At 42.6% G+C, this 17,599-nt stretch overlaps 1 protein-coding gene across 1 annotated transcript; it reads left to right on the forward strand.

Moving 5' to 3' along the window:
• Positions 1–410: 410 nt before the first annotated feature.
• LMOD3 (leiomodin 3) lies at positions 411–14,534 on the forward strand. Its single transcript, XM_044255243.1, has 3 exons — positions 411–721; positions 3,684–5,069; positions 14,248–14,534. The coding sequence occupies exons 1-3, from the start codon at positions 428–430 to the stop codon at positions 14,272–14,274; spliced, it is 1,707 nt and encodes a 568-aa protein (XP_044111178.1). The 5' UTR covers positions 411–427; the 3' UTR covers positions 14,275–14,534.
• The last annotated feature ends 3,065 nt before the right edge of the window (positions 14,535–17,599 follow it).

A 17,599-nucleotide genomic window follows, 5' to 3' on the forward strand; every position in this document is an offset into this window, starting at 1 on the left:
GTGTGCATGGGCTGCATGAACTGGGATGTGACAGTACCTGGGAAGAACTGATTTTATCCTCATAGAGATTCTCTAGACCTGGTACTCGCTGGCAGACCTCAGCAGCTGCACTGAAATGTCAGATGGATTTGCACAGCTGACTCACGTTGCCAAAATGAGAGCCACACAGTAGTTTCATAAATTGATGCTATCCAGCCAAGCCCTGCTTAATATAGATACGGCGTGAGCTTAGCTATATTCCCCGCCCCCCCCCAGCTGCTCAGCACAGGCCACTGAGATCCTCAGGAGCGAAAACCTCTTTAAGCAGTGTTAACCTGGAATGTTTGTTAACCAGGGGGAATTCCTTGAGAGTTTTTGCTTATTTGGAGAGAGTCTTTGATTATTTCTCCTTTTCTAGTAACAGAGAAAAATACAGGGGGAAAAAATCATGTCAGAACACAGCAGGAATTCAGACGAAGAAGAACTCTTTGATGAGGAGATTGATGAAGATGAAATCTTGGCCAACCTGTCCCCCGAAGAGCTGAGAAAACTGCAATCAGAAATGGAAGTGATGGCCCCTGACCCCAGGCTTCCCGTTGGAATGATTCAGAAGGATCAGACCGACAAGCCACCCACAGGAAATTTTGACCATAAGTCTCTAATGGATTATATGTATTGGCAAAAGGCATCCAGACGCATGCTGGAGGATGAACGTGTCCCTGTCACCTTTGTGCCGTCCCAGGTAATCAGGAATTTGTGTACAGCAGAGAATCGTCTGCCTGGGCCCGAGCAACAGGTGTCCCTGCGGCAACTGTCCGTTTCTCAAGACTTCATGTTTGGTCTTGTTTTGTTGCCGCTGCTAGATTAGGTCATTAACATTTAATCTGATGTCGGACTGGAACTTCCTGAAACACTTACAGGGTATAACTGGGAAGGAAAAGTGATAGTTTTCGTGTAAATGTCTCTTTTTTTTTAAATGGCTGTGGGGTTCACTGTGTAGGAAAGCCTGATTCTACAGACATGGTCTTAGTGAATTAGCTCATAACCTATAAGAATTTGTCCTTAACTCCTTTTTTTTTTTTTTTGGACACATAGGATGCTTTAAGAAGCTGATGAATGCTCTGTACCCTTCCTTCTGCTTACACATTCATAAGTAGTACTTCACAGAAAATTGCAAGGGCGTCACAGCCCTTCTGAAGGCTTGCCACATAATCTATAGTTCAACCATGTCAAATAACCCCCCAAATTCCATATTAACACAGTTTTTTGGATATCAGTAATACATTTAGAAATTGATAGCTATTGAATAGTTGTTGTAAAGACCATTCTTTCTGAAATATATTTCTTTTTTTTTTTTAAGATTTTTATTTATTTATTTATTTGATAGACAGAGAGAGATCACAAGCAGGCAGAGAGGCAGGCAGAGAGAGAGAGAGGGGGAAGCAGGCTCCCCGCTGAGCAGAGAGCCCCATGTGGGGCTCAATCCCAGGACCCTGAGATCATGACCTGAGCTGAAGGTAGAGGCTTAAACCACTGAGCCACCCAGGCGCCCCCTGAAATATATTTCTTATATGGCCACTAGAATTGCATTTGCATCTATGAACCTACAATATATCAGCATACTTTTCTTAATGTTCCACTTAAAAAGGACAAAGCCAAAGGAAGACCAAGATCCCTGCAGGTAAAGACGCTTTTAGTTATACCTGCTGATACAGCTCTATCTTCTCACATTGCTGTCATGCTGGCTGTGATTAAGGAAACTTACAAACTGGTTTCAGGGTCAGAAGAGTTTAAACGTGTACTAAATTTAAGCAATTGCCCGTTTGGTCAGGTTGGAGTTTAAGGTACAAACTGCAGCTATTTGGAGTGACTATATTATACAGTTGGAGTAAAAACCAATTCTATTTTGAATGCAAATTTCAGAAAAAGAAAACTGGGTACTTTGAACACTTTTGTCTTCCCTTAGTAGAATTTAAACAGCTTGATGATTGTCTCCCCCTACTGGGACAGATGAGAAATGCAGTAGAGAAGGCTTGAAAGTGGTTAGGATGACTGTTGCCAACTGTCACTTCCAACCTACCATATGTTGTAAGCAAGAAGATCAAGTTCTTGCTTGAAAATGCTACACCAGCTTTCGAAATGACACCTATGAGGTACACATGTGGTATAGGAAAGCACACTAATTGATAAGCAAGAATCTAACAAACATCATTGTTTAGAAACTGCTAATTTCCTTTCTAGACTAAGGCATTGTTTCCTTTTTTTTTTTTTTTAAGATTTTATTTATTTATTTGAAAGAGAGATCACAAGTAGGCAGAGAGGCAGACAGAGAGAGAGGGGGAAGCAGGCTCCCTTCTGAGCAGAGAGCCCGACGCGGGGCTTGACCCTAGGACCCTGAGACCATGACCTGAGTTAAAGGCAGAGGCTTTAACCCACTGAGCCACCCAGGTGCTCCAAAGCATTGTTTCTAAAGATCTGTAAAATCCGATCCTCTTTTGTAGCCAGCACTGCCCCCTAGACACTTTGTTTCAAAAAAAACTGGACTCATGATCCTGTCCTCGAAGTAGTCAGGATAGTGGTCATAGAGCTGAGGAGACAAAAAATCCAAGTCTAGGTCTTTGGTATATTTCAGGGTATCAAAATGCTCTCACTTTTCCCACAGTATGTTATGTTTTCAGGGAAAGTTGATATACACATTATATTAGATTAGCAGGCATCTTGGGATGTAAGTTTTGTTTGGAGCAATGAGTAATTTGTGTAACCTAGGACTATTGAACACAAAAATGCCTATTTGGATATATATAAAACAAAGACTTCAGGGTATTAATCGATAACTTCATAAGGTTTTCAAAGCAAATAATTTTGGGGGCGCTTCTAGAATTGAACACCATTTTTAAAAACAATACAGAATCCAAAACCAAAATTATGTTTCATTTTACCATATGGAATGAGATAAACACAACCCCCCCCAAAATGTGTTTGTATCTATCTGTAGTATGGCTATAAAAGTTCATCTTTATTTAGATTATATTTGCTTACAAAACTAATACGTGTATTTTTTAAAAACCACTTAAACATTTTAGAATTACATGATCCCCTCTCCAGTTATCTTTTTTTTTTAAAGATTTTATTTATTTATTTGACATACAAAGATCACAAGTAGGCAGAGAAGCAGGCAGAGAGAGAGGAGGAAGCAGGCTCCCTGCTGAACAGAGAGCCTGATGTGGGGCTCGATCCCAGGAGCCTGGGACCATGACCTGAGCCGAAGGCGGAGGCTTAACCCACTGAGCCATCCAGGCGCCCCTCCAGTTATCTTTTTATTTTATTTTATTTTTAAAGTAATCTCTACAGCCAACATGGACTTGAATTTATAACCCTGAGATCAGGAGTCACATGCTCCTCTGACTGAGCCAGCCAGACACTGCCCCCTTCTCAATTACCTTAATAATTCCTTCTATTTTTAAGAGAGAACTGATAATTGGGTAAGCATTACCATAGACTTGTTTTTCCTATACACTTATAAGCTTTTAGATATTGTATATTTGTTTGTGTATATGTATACACACACAAATGGAATACTATACACACCATTTATTTGCTTACTCATTTCACTTCCTAATAAATCTCTTATTTCCAGTAGCGACTGCTCTGCTTCCTGTTTCTCCATCCCCATGTGTTCTTACCCCCATAAACCTCTCTTTTAGGTGGACACTCAAGAGCAGCACGAAGAAGTAGGCAAAGGTAATAAAAATGTGTCCCAGTATTTAAAAGAAAAGCTCAACAACGAAATTGCTGCAAATAAAAGAGAATCAAAAGGCAGCAGCAATGTCCCAGAAACCGATGATGCTGATGGTGAAGAAGATGAAGGAGATGACGGGGATGAGGATGACGAGGATGAAGACAAGGAAGGAGATGAGGACAGCGAAGAGAGTGTGGAAAAGCCACAAAGAGGCGTGCAAGGTGGGGTAGAACAGCAGATCAGAAATGGGGAAAGCAGCTGCGCACAAGTAGCTAAGAAGGCATTTGGAGAACAGAAAGATGGACCAGAGGTCCAAGAAAAAAGTGAGAAGAAAATATCAAAATTAGATCCCAAGAAGTTAGCGCTAGATACCAGTTTTCTAAAGGTAAGTGCAAGGCCTTCGGGAAACCAAACAGACCTGGATGGGAGCTTGAGGCGCGTTAGACAGAATGACCCTGACATGAAGGAGCTCAACCTGAACAACATTGAAAACATCCCCAAGGAGATGTTGCTGGACTTCGTCAACGCAATGAAGAAAAACAAACACATCAAAACCTTCAGCTTAGCCAACGTGGGCGCGGATGAGAACGTCGCGTTCGCCTTGGCCAACATGCTGCGGGAAAATAGGAGCATTACCACTCTCAACATCGAGTCCAACTTCATCACGGGGAAAGGAATCGTGGCCATCATGAGGTGCCTCCAGTTCAACGAGACGCTCACCGAACTTCGGTTTCACAATCAAAGGCACATGCTGGGCCACCATGCTGAAATGGAAATCTCCCGGCTGTTGAAGGCCAACACCACTCTCCTGAAGGTGGGCTACCATTTTGAGCTCCCGGGTCCCAGAATGGTGGTGACCAATCTGCTCACCAGGAATCAGGACAAGCAACGGCAGAAAAGACAAGAGGAACAAAAGCAGCAGCAGCTCAAAGAGCAGAGGAAGTTGATAGCCATGTTGGAGAATGGGTTGGGGCTGCCACCTGGAATGTGGGAGAGGCTGGGGGGACCCATGCCCGATCCCAGGATGCAGGAGTTCCTCCAGCCTCCTCCACAGCCTCCCAACCTCCAAGCGGCCGCCTTCAATCGACAGAATGAAATGATGAAGAAGCCGTCACAGCCCCCGAAGTACAGGACAGACCCTGACTCCTTCCGAGTGGTGAAGCTGAAGAGGATGCAACGCAAGTCTCGGATGCCCGAGGCCAGAGAGCCACCCGAGAAGACCAACCTCAAAGATGTCATCAGAACGCTCAAACCGGTGCCAAAAAACAGGCCACCCCCACTGGTGGAAATCACTCCCAGAGATCAGCTCTTGAATGACATTCGCCACAGCAATGTCGCCTATCTTAAGCCCGTAAGTAGAGGGGAGGAGAAATGGTGACCGAGTTCCAGGGTATCCCACCTCTAGCTCCTGCTTGCTTTAACACCGGGAGAGTCTCACTAGTGGTGACTAAGCGGAGGAAGCCATCAGCATTACCAGGGCCACAAAATGACCAGTTATCCCCGAGGACACATATACAACTAGACCACTTTGTACCAGTGCAATTCACAGCTAAGGTGTATTGAGCGATTATTGTAGGCCAGATACATTATATGAATTAACTCATCATCTTAACAACCCTAGGAGGTAGGTATTATTATTCTCCCTATTTTATAAAAGAGAAACTGAGGCTTAGAGAAGTTCAGTACCGTGTATAGGAGGTAGAGCTAGAAAGTGGTAGAGTCGACACTGAAATTCAGCTCCAGGTCCAGGGCCAAGCGTTTATCCACCCCAGCCGCAGAGCTGACCTTCAGAGATCTCGAGGAACCTGCTGCAGGAATAAGTAAGGACGAAGCCTAGTTTAGGTCCATCATTTGTAAATAACTGAGTGCTTCCAGAAAGTTTAAAAATAGTTGGTTTTTTTTTAGTAGATGAAGAAAGACTACCTGCCATTGCATTTCTGTACTCTTCACTGTTTAGGTGGCCAGATAAACGGTAAACGTCAGGTTAGCATCTCCAGAACCCCTGGCTAATTGCTACCTTTCCTTATTTTCCATCAGTTCTAAACTGCTATCGATTTTAAGCTCCATGAATGAATGGAGTTTTGACTATGATTTCAGCTTTAATGTTTATCATGATTCATGACTAACTGCTGCTGATACACGAAAATGTGTATTCCTTGCAGGTGAAGTTGAAGAAATAAGATTTTTTTTGGTCATTACAATGATAGCACCTATGGAATCTAAAAGGCGTATGTCCAAAAGTCATAGGTACTTAATAATGAACTGTATTATTTTATTTTATTTTAAGTTTTTATTTATTTATTTGACAGAGATCACAAGTAGGCAGAGAGAGAGGAAGGGAAGAAGGCTCCCTGCTGAGCAGAGAGCCCAATGCAAGGCTCGATCCCAGGACCCTGAGATCATGACCTGAGCCGAAGGCAGAGGCTTTAACCCACTGAGACACCGAGGTGCCCCGAACTGTATTATTTTAAAATCTAGAGTGTAATAGAGCCAAACAGTCCATCTATTATTTCATCATAGGGAGTCACAATTTCTTCAAGATGTGTTATACAGATGTATGTCCCTTCTTCCCATCTCCGGGTTATGCAGACTTGACAGCATTCCATTCTTCTAAATCAAAGATGACTTTCCTCTGTGTCATAGAGGGATTCTGATTCTTCCTTGGGTAGAACAGGGTGAGAACACTAGAAGTTCCCCTGAGGTCAGACAAGAGTTCTTTGCCTGCCCTTGGGTAGTGCATAAAGAGTTTCTGCACCTGCTCTTCTCCAGGCAGCCAGACCCCCTGTAAGGGGGTGGCTTGGGGTGTTGATTTGGGAGAAACTAGCTCTGTCACCGTGTAACCAGTCATTGGTAAAGCATATTCAAGCTGCCTTGGAGGCTGTACCAAGAGAAAATAACAGTCTGAAAAGACTGAAGAGGAGTCCTTTTTTTTTTTTTTTTTAAGAGATGGAGAGAATATGCACAGGAGGAGGAGGAGGGGCAAAGGGAGAGAGTATGTTAAGTAGGCGCCACGCCCAGCTTGATCTCACGACCCTGAGATCATGACCTGAGCTGAAATCAAGCATAAGACAAGTGGGATGTCTGGGTGGCTTAGTCAGCTAAGTGTCTGCCTTTGGCAAGTCAGGGTCCTGGTATTGGGTCCTTCATCAGGCTCCCTGATCAACTGGGTGTCTCCTGGTCTCTCTGCGCCTCCCCTGTTAGTGTACGCTCTCTCTCTCTTTCTCTGAAATAAATAAAATCTCTAAAAAAAAAAAGAGTCAGATTCAACCAACGGAGCCAGCCAGGTGCCCCAAGAGAAGTCTTTCTAAAATCTGCATTAGATGTGACCTGTGGGTTCGGAATAGAAGAGAGAATAAAGTTCGGATGATTTTCTGACCCAATTCCCTGCCTTCCGAGGGAGTGTTCTCTGAGCAAGTCTGCTTACCTGGAGTCTGTTTCATTCTGCCCATTCACTTATTTGTTAGTGTAGCACTTACGTAGTGCACCTGTGTGTCAGGTACCATCAGAGGGGACAGGGGCACGGGCCGAATAAGACAGGCACAGTCTTGTCCTCATGGAACTTACAGTCTTGGTTTTATAACTTCCACAACCAGGACCCTCTGCCTTTTAGTCAACCGAAACACTTCAACTTTGAGTCCAGATTCTAGAACAAAAGACATGAAAATAAATTAATGAGGATAACCATAAAAACGCAACCCTGGCTAATTACTACATTTTCTGTTTTCCATCAGTTCTAAACAGCTATCGGTTGTAAGCTGTGTTTTGTTTTGTGCTTGATGTCCGTTAAGAAAGAAACACGCTTCAAAGTAAATGCTGACATGATTTTTGAATGAGTGTCTTGCAAAGCAGCCTATGCTTTGAAGTGTCTTTTGTCTGTTCCAAGGGATTGGCAGTTTCTCCTGCTTTCACCTGCCTGGCTTGGCCTGTGAGAGTCATCTCTGCAGGTGCCTGAGATAGAGATCGTCACACAGCTTCATACACATAGTCCTGTGAATGCTCTGAAAAAAAAAAGATGTGCAAATGATTTCATCCCACTGACCAAAATTCACTCCACTAATGTCCCTTTGTTCCCCACCGATCAAATTGTGTTCCTTGCTGCATACATAGTAAATTTCTGCTTTCCTGCTGAATCGCATTGTGATCTTTTTAGAAGATAGTCTTTTTTATTGTGAAATCATTTGGACTTGCAGAAGTTCAAAAATAGTACAAAGAGTTGTTACATTCCCACCCCATTTTGCCAAGTCGGCGTTGTCCTTCTTCAGAAAGCTACTCTAAATGGCAACACATCTGCGTGCATAGTTAATGGAGCTGCTGATAGTGTGGAAAGCCGTGGTGTGTTCGTGCTTGAATCTACTGTCAACTGTTGTAAAGCTTACGGACTGTAAGATGCTTTCTGATTTGGGGATCTGTGGAAATGTCACAAAATGTGCCTCTTAGACTGAGCGGAATATAGAAAACACCATTGGTGGCAATACTACAAAATCCCAGCAGAAAGGGGGTATTTTTAGCCTGTCAAATGAGACATAACAGCGCTCATTTGGGAAAAGTGAAATTAAAGATTTTTAGGTTTTTCTCCCCCACTCTTGGACTGGTGGACAGAGATGCCCTCCAAACCCCTGGGTTTTCAAGGATGAGGTTAGAATTAAACTATAATTTTGAAATGTTGTGATTTTTAAAAAATATTATTCCATTTAAATTCAATTAACTAACATATAATGTATTATTGGTTTCAGGGGTACAGGTCTGTGGTTCATCAGTCTTATATAATACCCGGTGCTCATTGCATGACATACCTCCCTTAATGTCCATCACCCACTTATCTCTTCTCCTCCAGTAACCCTCAGTTTGTTTCCTATGATTAAGAGCCACTCATGCATGGTTTATCTCCCTCTCTGATTTCATCTTGTTTTATTTTTTTTCCTCTCTTCCTCTATACTCCTCGGTTTTGTTTCTTAAATTCCACATATCAGTGAGCTCATATGATAATTGCCTTTCTCTGACTGACTTATTTTGCTTAGCATAATACCCTCCATCCACATCATTGCAAATGGCAAGATTTCATTTTCGTTGTGATTTTTTTTTTAAAGATTTTATTTATTGGGGTGCCTGGGTGGCTCAGTAAGTTGAAGCCTCTGCCTTCGGCTCAGGTCATGATCCCAGGGTCCTGGGATCAAGCTCCGCAACACACTGGGCTCTCTGCTCAGCAGGGAGCCTGCTTCCTCCTCTTTCTCTCTGCCTGCCTCTCTGCTTACTTGTGCTATCTCTCTCTGTCAAATAAATAAATAAAATCTTAAAAAATATATTTTATTTATTTATTTGTCATAGAGAGAGCACAAGCAGGACGAATGGCAGGCTCCCTGCTGGACAAGGAGCCCAATGTGGGGCTCGATCCCAAAACCTTGGGATCATGACCTGAGCCAAAGGCAGGGGCTTAACCGACTGAGCCACCCAGGCACCCCTCGTTGTGATTTTTTAGAAGCTGAGGATCCTAACTGGAATCTTGAATATCGAAAAACATAAATGATTTAGTCTTAGCTAGTCTTGTTTTCCTTTTACAGTCTTCTGTTTTCCTCTCATGGACTTGGAAATAGTAATTTTGTATACGCAAAACATATCCCATCAAGCAGTCTGTTTATATTTTTTAATTGTATTTTTTTTCATTTCAATGCCTGTTCTCTCCCCCACGCCATATTTCTGGCCTGGGACCCTTAAAATGAAGTTGGTAGCAAAGAATAAAGGGAAATCTGTACACTGGCTTGGCTTAAATGCTACCTCCTCCAAGAAGCTGCCCTTTTACCCAGTTTAAGAGAGATGTGTTCTGTGGACCAGGTATGTGAGAACAGTCCAACTGTCAGCCACATCTGCGGGCCTGGAGTGTTTGACTTAGATATTGTTGTACCAAATTTAAAATATCCCATAATAACACTTAGTTCTTTGGCACCACCTGACACATCAGAGCTGGCCACAGTGGGCTTGGGTTTGCATGGCACTCATCAGCTGGATTTGACATTTGGCTTCTCTCTTAAGATAGGTAATGGACTCTCCAGTTTTTCTTAGTCTCCACCATGCCCTACTGCCCAATACCTGGCCTGTTTCACTTGTTGACTTTACTTACTTGGCTCCTGTAGAATTTTTTTAGTTTGTTTTGTTCTTGTTTTTAGCTGTGCTTTTAAACTCTCTGTCTTGTCTAACAAAGTGAATTCGTTCAATAATCACAGAGTCCTTTCCTGATGAGTTAATAACTGAGTTAATTGGAGGCTTAACCCTCCCTGGGCAAATGTGGGATTTCCTTTTTTCTTTTTTTCTTTTACCTGAGAGACAGAGATCACAAGCAGGCAGAGAGGCAGGTAGAGAGAGAGAGAGAGGAGGAAGCAGGCTCCCCGCTGAGCAGAGAGCCCTACTCAGGGCTCAATCCCAGGACCCTGGGGTCATGACCTGAGCTGAAGGCAGAGGCTTAAACCACTGAGCCACCCAGGTGCCCCGGGATTTCCCTTTATCCTGAAAAATTTTGTGGACCATTCACTGCCTACCATCCCAGATGGGTCTTTGTACTTCTCCCTGAGATAAGATCCCATCTGTGACGATTTCATTTACCGATATCAATGCCCAGTGCCAATGCATTTATATCACACACAGGCTTCAGTGTCAGTCAAAGAAGGTAGTTTAACATTCACTCAATTTCACCTTGGGCTCACCTCTCTATACCTGGATTGCTTCCACCCCATTGCCTAAAAACACAGCTAAATTTCTCCTTTGGAAAGACTTCAGTTTAAGAATATCAAAAGCACGGGGTGCCTGGGTGGCTCAGTGGGTTAAGCCTCTGCCTTTGGCTTGGGTCATGATCTCAGGGTCCTGGGATAGAGCCCTGCATTGGGCTCTCTGCTCAGCAGGGAGCCTTCTGCCCGCCCCCCGCCTGCCTCTCTGCTTACTTGTGATCTCTGTCTGCCAATAAATAAATAAAACCTTTAAAAAAGAAAAGAATATCAAAAGCAGCCTTGGTTAGCCAAAAGGCTCCATGACATATAGGTAGTTATGATTATGAAATGGGACATTATAGACCCTGGAGTCTTCATTTCCACCTCTGGCCGTTTCTTCTTCTCTTCATTAACAAGATCTTCTTTCTCTTAAGGATTTCTGGATTCCATACTTCCGCAATTTCCTCCTCTTTCCCATTTTATCTTCTTCTTTTGTTTCAATTGTCACATAATCTAGGATACTTCCCAGATCTCTCTTTCTGTTTAGATCACTGAAGTTTTCTTAGCACCTTCGTTCAGTCTTTCCCCAGCCAACCTCTTGAGTTGAGACCTGCTTGTGCTCCTGGTTCCCTGCGTTCACTGTTCTTTCTCTTCTCTTGCACATTCAGGTCTAAAGCCCCAGAGTTGTCTTCAATGACTTTTCCCTCTGCCTTATATTTTTGTTCCTTATTTTATTTGTTCCATCAGTTCCTTATACAAGAGGTCTCCTCGGGAAAGAGCTGTGTAATATTTCAAACTCATCCTGAAAGAGCATACGTTGACCAGAACTACAGACCATAGGAACTGCCTTTTCCTAATACCTAGTTGGAAAAAGAGTTTATGGTATACAATGTTTCTGAAGTCTGTGATGGTGAGTCTTAAATTTTAGCATGCATCAGAACCACCTCGAAGGCTGAGTGCCGATTCCTGAGCCCGTCCCTAGAGTTCCTGATTCAGTGGATTTTGGACGTTGCCTGAGAATTTGCCTTTCTCTCCAGGTCCTTGGTGACACTGATTCTGCTACTATGGACATCCCACTGACAACAACCCCAAGTCTATGGCACCCACGACGAATCACATCCCTTGATATTTCCCCCAAAGGGTCTTCTTTCCTTGCCTTCACACCTTTTGCTCATATGACCTTTAATTCTATCTCTTGAAAGCTATCCAAACAGGCTTGGCTCAAACAGGACTTCTTATAGCAAAAGAAACCAAACGAATCATCAGGAGTAAATGCGCTCCCTCTATGTTTCCATGACCCTTCATGCATATGTCTCTTACAGCATCTCCCACATTCTGCTTGAGCACCCTTATGAGTATAGTGTGGGTCTCCTAGTAGATTCTGAATTCTTCAGAGTAGGCCTTCCTCAGCTCTTTCTGGACACCTACTGGGGTGTTGACTGAAAGCAGCAATTCAACTTGATGTGCCCAATGAAATGACCCCTGGAGACGGTCTTCTCTTCCCACCCCAGTCTCTGTGAGTGTATATACATGTGAGCCCTGTGGGATGCTCTGCACACATACTTTTCTTAAACGAATTTTAACCAACCAGTGAAAGGGGGAACAGGGCCCCCTAACCATACGGCAAGCAGATTGCCATGTTTGTAAGTTTTATATGTTTATAACATCAAGGCTAGTTATCTTTTCCTCTCTAGTTTCTGTCTTTTGTGTTCCGCTTAGAAATGGCTTCTTTTTTTTTTTTTTTAAGATTTTATTTATTTATTTGACAGACAGAGATCACAAGTAGGCAGAGAGGCAGGCAGAGAGAGAGCAAGGGAAGCAGGCCCCCCGCTGAGCAGAGAGCCCGATGCAGGACTCGATCCCAGGACCCTGAGATCATGACCTGAGCCAAAGGCAGCGGCTTAACCCACTGAGCCACCCAGGCGCCCAGAAATGGCTTCTTTTGAAGCTTACTAAAATATTTGCCCATCTTTTATTGCTGCTTTTATCACTTTTAGTTTTTTTTTTTTAATTCCCTATTACAGATGAGTTAAAAGGTTAAATTTTAGAAGGACGTAGGGAGCAAGAAACCCACTTTGAGATATATATATATATATATATATATATATATATATATTTTTTTTTTTTTTTTTTCCCAAATCACTGATCAATGATAGCCAACCAGGGATTCTTTTTCACAGTGTTCTGAATTGCCATCTTGGTCATGTTTTAAATATGTCAATATGTATCTGGGTTTACTATGTTGGGTCAGTGCCACATTTTGCTTTTTAAGGTATTTGTATTGTTTTGGATCCCTCCCCTGAATATAAACATACATCTGGAATAGCATTATTTAAAATGCTTTTTTTTCCATCCTGCGATACAAAGAACACACTGTTTTAATTATTTGTTGCAATGCTGTAGTTCTTTTAACTACATGGCGTTGTATTTTGGGCTCACTGGTGTTCTTCCCTGTTGGTGTTCTCCATGGTTGAGCCCTAGACAGGTGCATCCTGAAGGCCAGGCACTAGGACGGAGAGGGTCAGAAGCACATGGAGAACCCCTTGGTTTGAAGGCTGGGCAGGCAGCAGCAACTGCTTGAGGGCAGTTTCCCTGGTGGGCAGGATATTGGGAAATCTTTCCAGCCCAAGGCTGAGAGAAGACTGGCTGCAGGAGGGGCTGTAACAGATGGCCAGAATGGCTCATCACATTGGCAGGTGGATATGGGGAGCAGGAGAAAAATTCTTACTCATTACTATACAAACTCTGAGTGTCCTCTGTACCTCTTCAGTGTCCTCTGGAAGGTTCCTGCAGGATGGCTAAGTCATTCCCAAGATGTAACACCACCTGACACTGTTTAAGAACTTGCTTTATCTTTAAGGTGTTCCAATGATACAAACCTGCAAGTCAGATGTAAGCTACTCTTTGGTCATTTATTTTGCCCTTGGGCCGCCTTCTCCAAATACTTTGCTTTTTAAATTTAAGTGACCTTCAAATTGGGAATGTGCTTCAAAAAGGAAAGGCCAGGTTATAAAAGAACATCTATCGAATACTCTTGTGGTATTTTTTTGTGGTTCAGGCTTGGGTATTGACATCAGGCAGGTCTGGGTTGTGATCCTGCCCTGGCACTAACCAGCTGGGTGGGAAACGCCTTCTCCTCTCTGAGCCTGTCTCCTCCTTAACAAGGCTATTGTAGAATAAAATGAGAAAATGTTCTTGAACTGTGGTATTGCTTAACTAACTTGTTTTCTATCACATAATCCTTAAAATAGCTTTGTCTGCTAGACCCGTGCTGTTATGGTCAGTTTATAGCTGAGAACACAGATACCCTCGACTGCACATCTAGTAATACCAGTACCAGGATTTGAACTGGGCAGACTCCAGCATCTGCCCTTTGGGTTTTTTTGTTTCTTTTTTTTTTTTTTAAAGATTTTATTTATTTATTTGACAGACAGAGATCACAAGTAGGCAGAGAGGCAGGCAGAGAGAGGAGGAAACAGGCTCCCCACTGAGCAGAGAGCCCAATGCGGGGCTCAATCCCAGGACCCTGGGATCATGAACTGAGCTGAAGGCAGAGGCTTTAACCCACTGAGACACCCAGGCGCCCCTGCCCTTTTGTTTTTATGAGATGATTTACTATGTGCTTACAGCCCTTAGATCAGTCCCTGGCATCACGAAATGCCCCAGGGATGGTGGATACAGTTGTTACTGTTGTTTTAATTTTGCTTTGGGAGGCTCTCTGGCCCAAATTTCTCATCCATTTTGCAACTTCAGAGGCATGTCATTTTTGCTGACAAACTCTTGAATTTCCAGGATTAATTTTTTTCCCTTTTTTTCAACTACTTCAATCCACAGGTGCAACTGCCAAAGGAACTGGCATAAGTGGGAACAGAATAATTTTAGAAGAACAAGGAATTGAGACAATGAGTCCGGTCAGAGCTTGGAGACCGTCTCAGCAGCATACTTCTGGAGCCAGGTGGTGGAACTGGGAACAAGGCTGGCATCTGATAGGAGTATTCTGTAAAGGCAGGGGCAAAATAAGAGGCTGGCAAGGAAGGGGGAGATAAAAAAAATTACTATTCTGGGACAACATTTTCTACTTCCAATCCATTTGAGTGACTTGGGTGAAATTTAGTTGTGTTTCGAACAGCAGCATTTAAAAAAAAAGAAAAATTTTTCCCCATAAACGTTTGTTTTACTATTGCTTTCTTCTGGTAAATGACAATAAATACTATAGATGTGTTAAATATTTCTTCCTCCATCTCCTGCTATAATTCATGGCACAAATCTGTTTCACTCTGTGGAAATGTGAATTGAACTCCAGGCCCGCTGATGCTCTGAAATGGAAGACCTGTTCGTTAGCTCTTCTCTGGAGAAGGAGGCGGGATTTTCAGTTTCCAACCCTGTTAGCTTGCTCTCCTGGCCATTCCCCTGGTGCATCGTACTTCGGAAGGGGTATGTATCTGTGAGGAGTGGAGCAAGGAGGCACGGGACATGGAGAACACAGTGTTTCCAGGAAGTCATGGGGGAAAACCCTGTAGGTATATAAACATATATACGTGTAGACTTCCTTGTTTCCATATATAAAGGAACAAAGGCAGAGAGCATTTTTGTTTTGTTTAAAAAATAAAATTTTTTGCATAAATAAGATAGTTAATGACAAATTTTTAGTTTTTGCTAATGAAATATATATAAATTTAGTTTGTGACGCTAATTTGGTCTTAAAAGTCTCATCAGAAACCTTCTAAAGGAAACTTGCTATAGGATTAAACTTCAGTTTCTTAGCATTATTCAAGGCCCTCCATTATCTGTTTCCAATTTAGTAATTGAGTCTGCTTTGCCACAGATTCTTTATACTTCTCTTGATAAGACATCCTCATACATACCCTGTGCCTTGCTCTCCTTGATCCGTCCATGGAACACTTTTCAAAACACTTTTCTTCTTCTCTTTTACCTTCTTCAGAAGGTAACCCACCCTTTACAGTTGGGTTAGGTCCTAATCCTCCATAAAAATCTTCCAAACAGGGGCACCTGGGTGACTCAGTGGGTTAAAGCTTCTGCCTTCAGCTCAGGTCATGATCTCGGGGTCCTAGGATCGAGCCCCGCATCAGGCTCTCTGCTCCTAGGCAGGGAACCTGCTTCCCTGCCTCTCTCTCTCTGCCTGCCTCTCTGCCTACTTGTGGTCTCTGTCTGTCAAATAAATAAATAAAATCTTAAAAAAAAAAAATCTTCCAAACAACTCCAACCCCAGTGGTCTTTCCAAGTTCCTGGAGTTCTTAATTATCTGGTCTAGTCGCTAGGTGCGTAGAATCTGCAATTTTGCATAGATGTGGCATGAACATTAGAAATCAGGAAATCACACATTGGTGCCTTTTCTGTCTTCTTTACCCGACTGAACAGATGGCACCTGCTCTCTTTCTACTTTTTTTTTTTTTAATGTTATTTATTTATTTGACAGAGATCACAAGCAGACAGAGAGGCAGGCGGGGCCGGGGGAGGAGGGAAGCAGGCTCCCCGCTAAGCAGACAGCCTGATGCGGGGCTCCATCCCAGGGCTCCGAGACCATGACCTGAGCCAAAGGCAGAGGCTTAACCCAGAGAGCCGCCCCGCTCTTTCTCCTTTTATATAATCATAGGTGGTACATCTCACGGCTAGGAGAGAATAGATCTAATGGAGAAAAGTTAAGCAACACATTATTTAGAAGGACAAGTCATGGGAAAGAAATATGGTGTTTCCATTTTTTTAAGGATAATTTAGTATGTACTAAAGTATCCACGTTTGAATAGCTATCGTTTCAGTCAGGTAACTGATTTTACAGTAGCAAATAACTGAGAATTTTTTTCTCCTATGTTACCATTTCTATAAAACCTCCTTGCATGCCAAGCAGGAGCTTTGTAAGTGTCTAGCATATTCTACATCAAGAGCACCCATGAGACATAGTGCTCTAAACATATTTAAAAGCTTACTATGTATTAGTGGTTGAAGTTCTTTTTTCTTTTTTTTTTTTTTAAGATTTCATTTACTTATTTGACACAGAGAGAGAGATCACAAGTAAGCAGAGGGGCAAGCAGCAAGAGAGAGGGAAGCGGGCTCCCTGCTGAACAGAAAGCAAAATGCGGGGCTCTATCCCAGGACCCTTCGATCATGACCTGAGCCCAAGGTGGAGGCTTAACCCACTGAGCCACCCAGGCACCCCAGTGGTTGAAGTTCTTGAAAGACCTTATATGTTTGCTTATATAGCCACAGTATTAATAAAGTCAGGAATTTCATAAAGTGCTAATAGTCCCAAAAGACGGCTTTCATTTTAGATGTGTGATGAGAAAAGGTGATCCAAATTCATAGCTTACTGTTTCACTACACAGACTTTTGTCAAGGGACAGGTGAAGCCGCTTACTTACACTTGTTCCATCTACCCACTCCTAACCTAAAAATCTTAGTTGAAGATTTTAACTTTTTTTTTTTACTGTCTTAATTTTATTTATTTTCAGTGTTCCAAAATTCATTGTTTATGTATCATACCCAGTGCTCCATGCAATTCGTCCTCTCCTTAATACCCACCACCAGGCTCACCTATTCTCCCCACCCCTCCCTTCCAAAACCCTCAGTTTGTTTCTCAGAGTTCACAGCAGTCTCCCATGGTTTATCTCCCCCTCTGATTTCCCCCAACTCACTTCTCCTCTCCTTCTCCTAATGTCCTCCATGTTATTCCTTATGCTCCACAAGTAAATGAAACCGTACGGTAATTGACTCTCTCTGCTTGACTTATTTCACTCAGCATAATCTCTTCCAGTCCTGTCCATGTTGATACAAAAGTTGGGTATCCATCCTTTCTGATGGCTGCATAATATTCCATGGTATATATTTAACTTGTTTTTAATTTTTTTTTTTTTTAAGATTTTAAGTAATCTCTAAACCCAACACAGGGCTTGAACTCACAACCCTGTGATCAAGAGTCACACTCTTGATTCCACTCTGACCTAGCCCGCCAGGTGCACCTTGTTTTTAAAATGCAATGATTTACAGCTCTTACATGCTACATTTTTATATTATTTACCTTTCAGAATTGACCACCAACCCTTAGTAATTATTATGAGTATATATTTTATTTAAGTTGTCACTTTAGCACTCAGTCTACAGAATTCATGTAGACACTAGAAAGGGTTCAAATATGTCAGGTCTAGAGGCGCCTGGGTGGCTCAGTGGGTTA

Source organism: Neovison vison, chromosome 6 (genome assembly GCF_020171115.1).
Source record: "Neovison vison isolate M4711 chromosome 6, ASM_NN_V1, whole genome shotgun sequence".
NCBI classification, from domain to species: Eukaryota; Metazoa; Chordata; class Mammalia; order Carnivora; family Mustelidae; genus Neogale; species Neogale vison.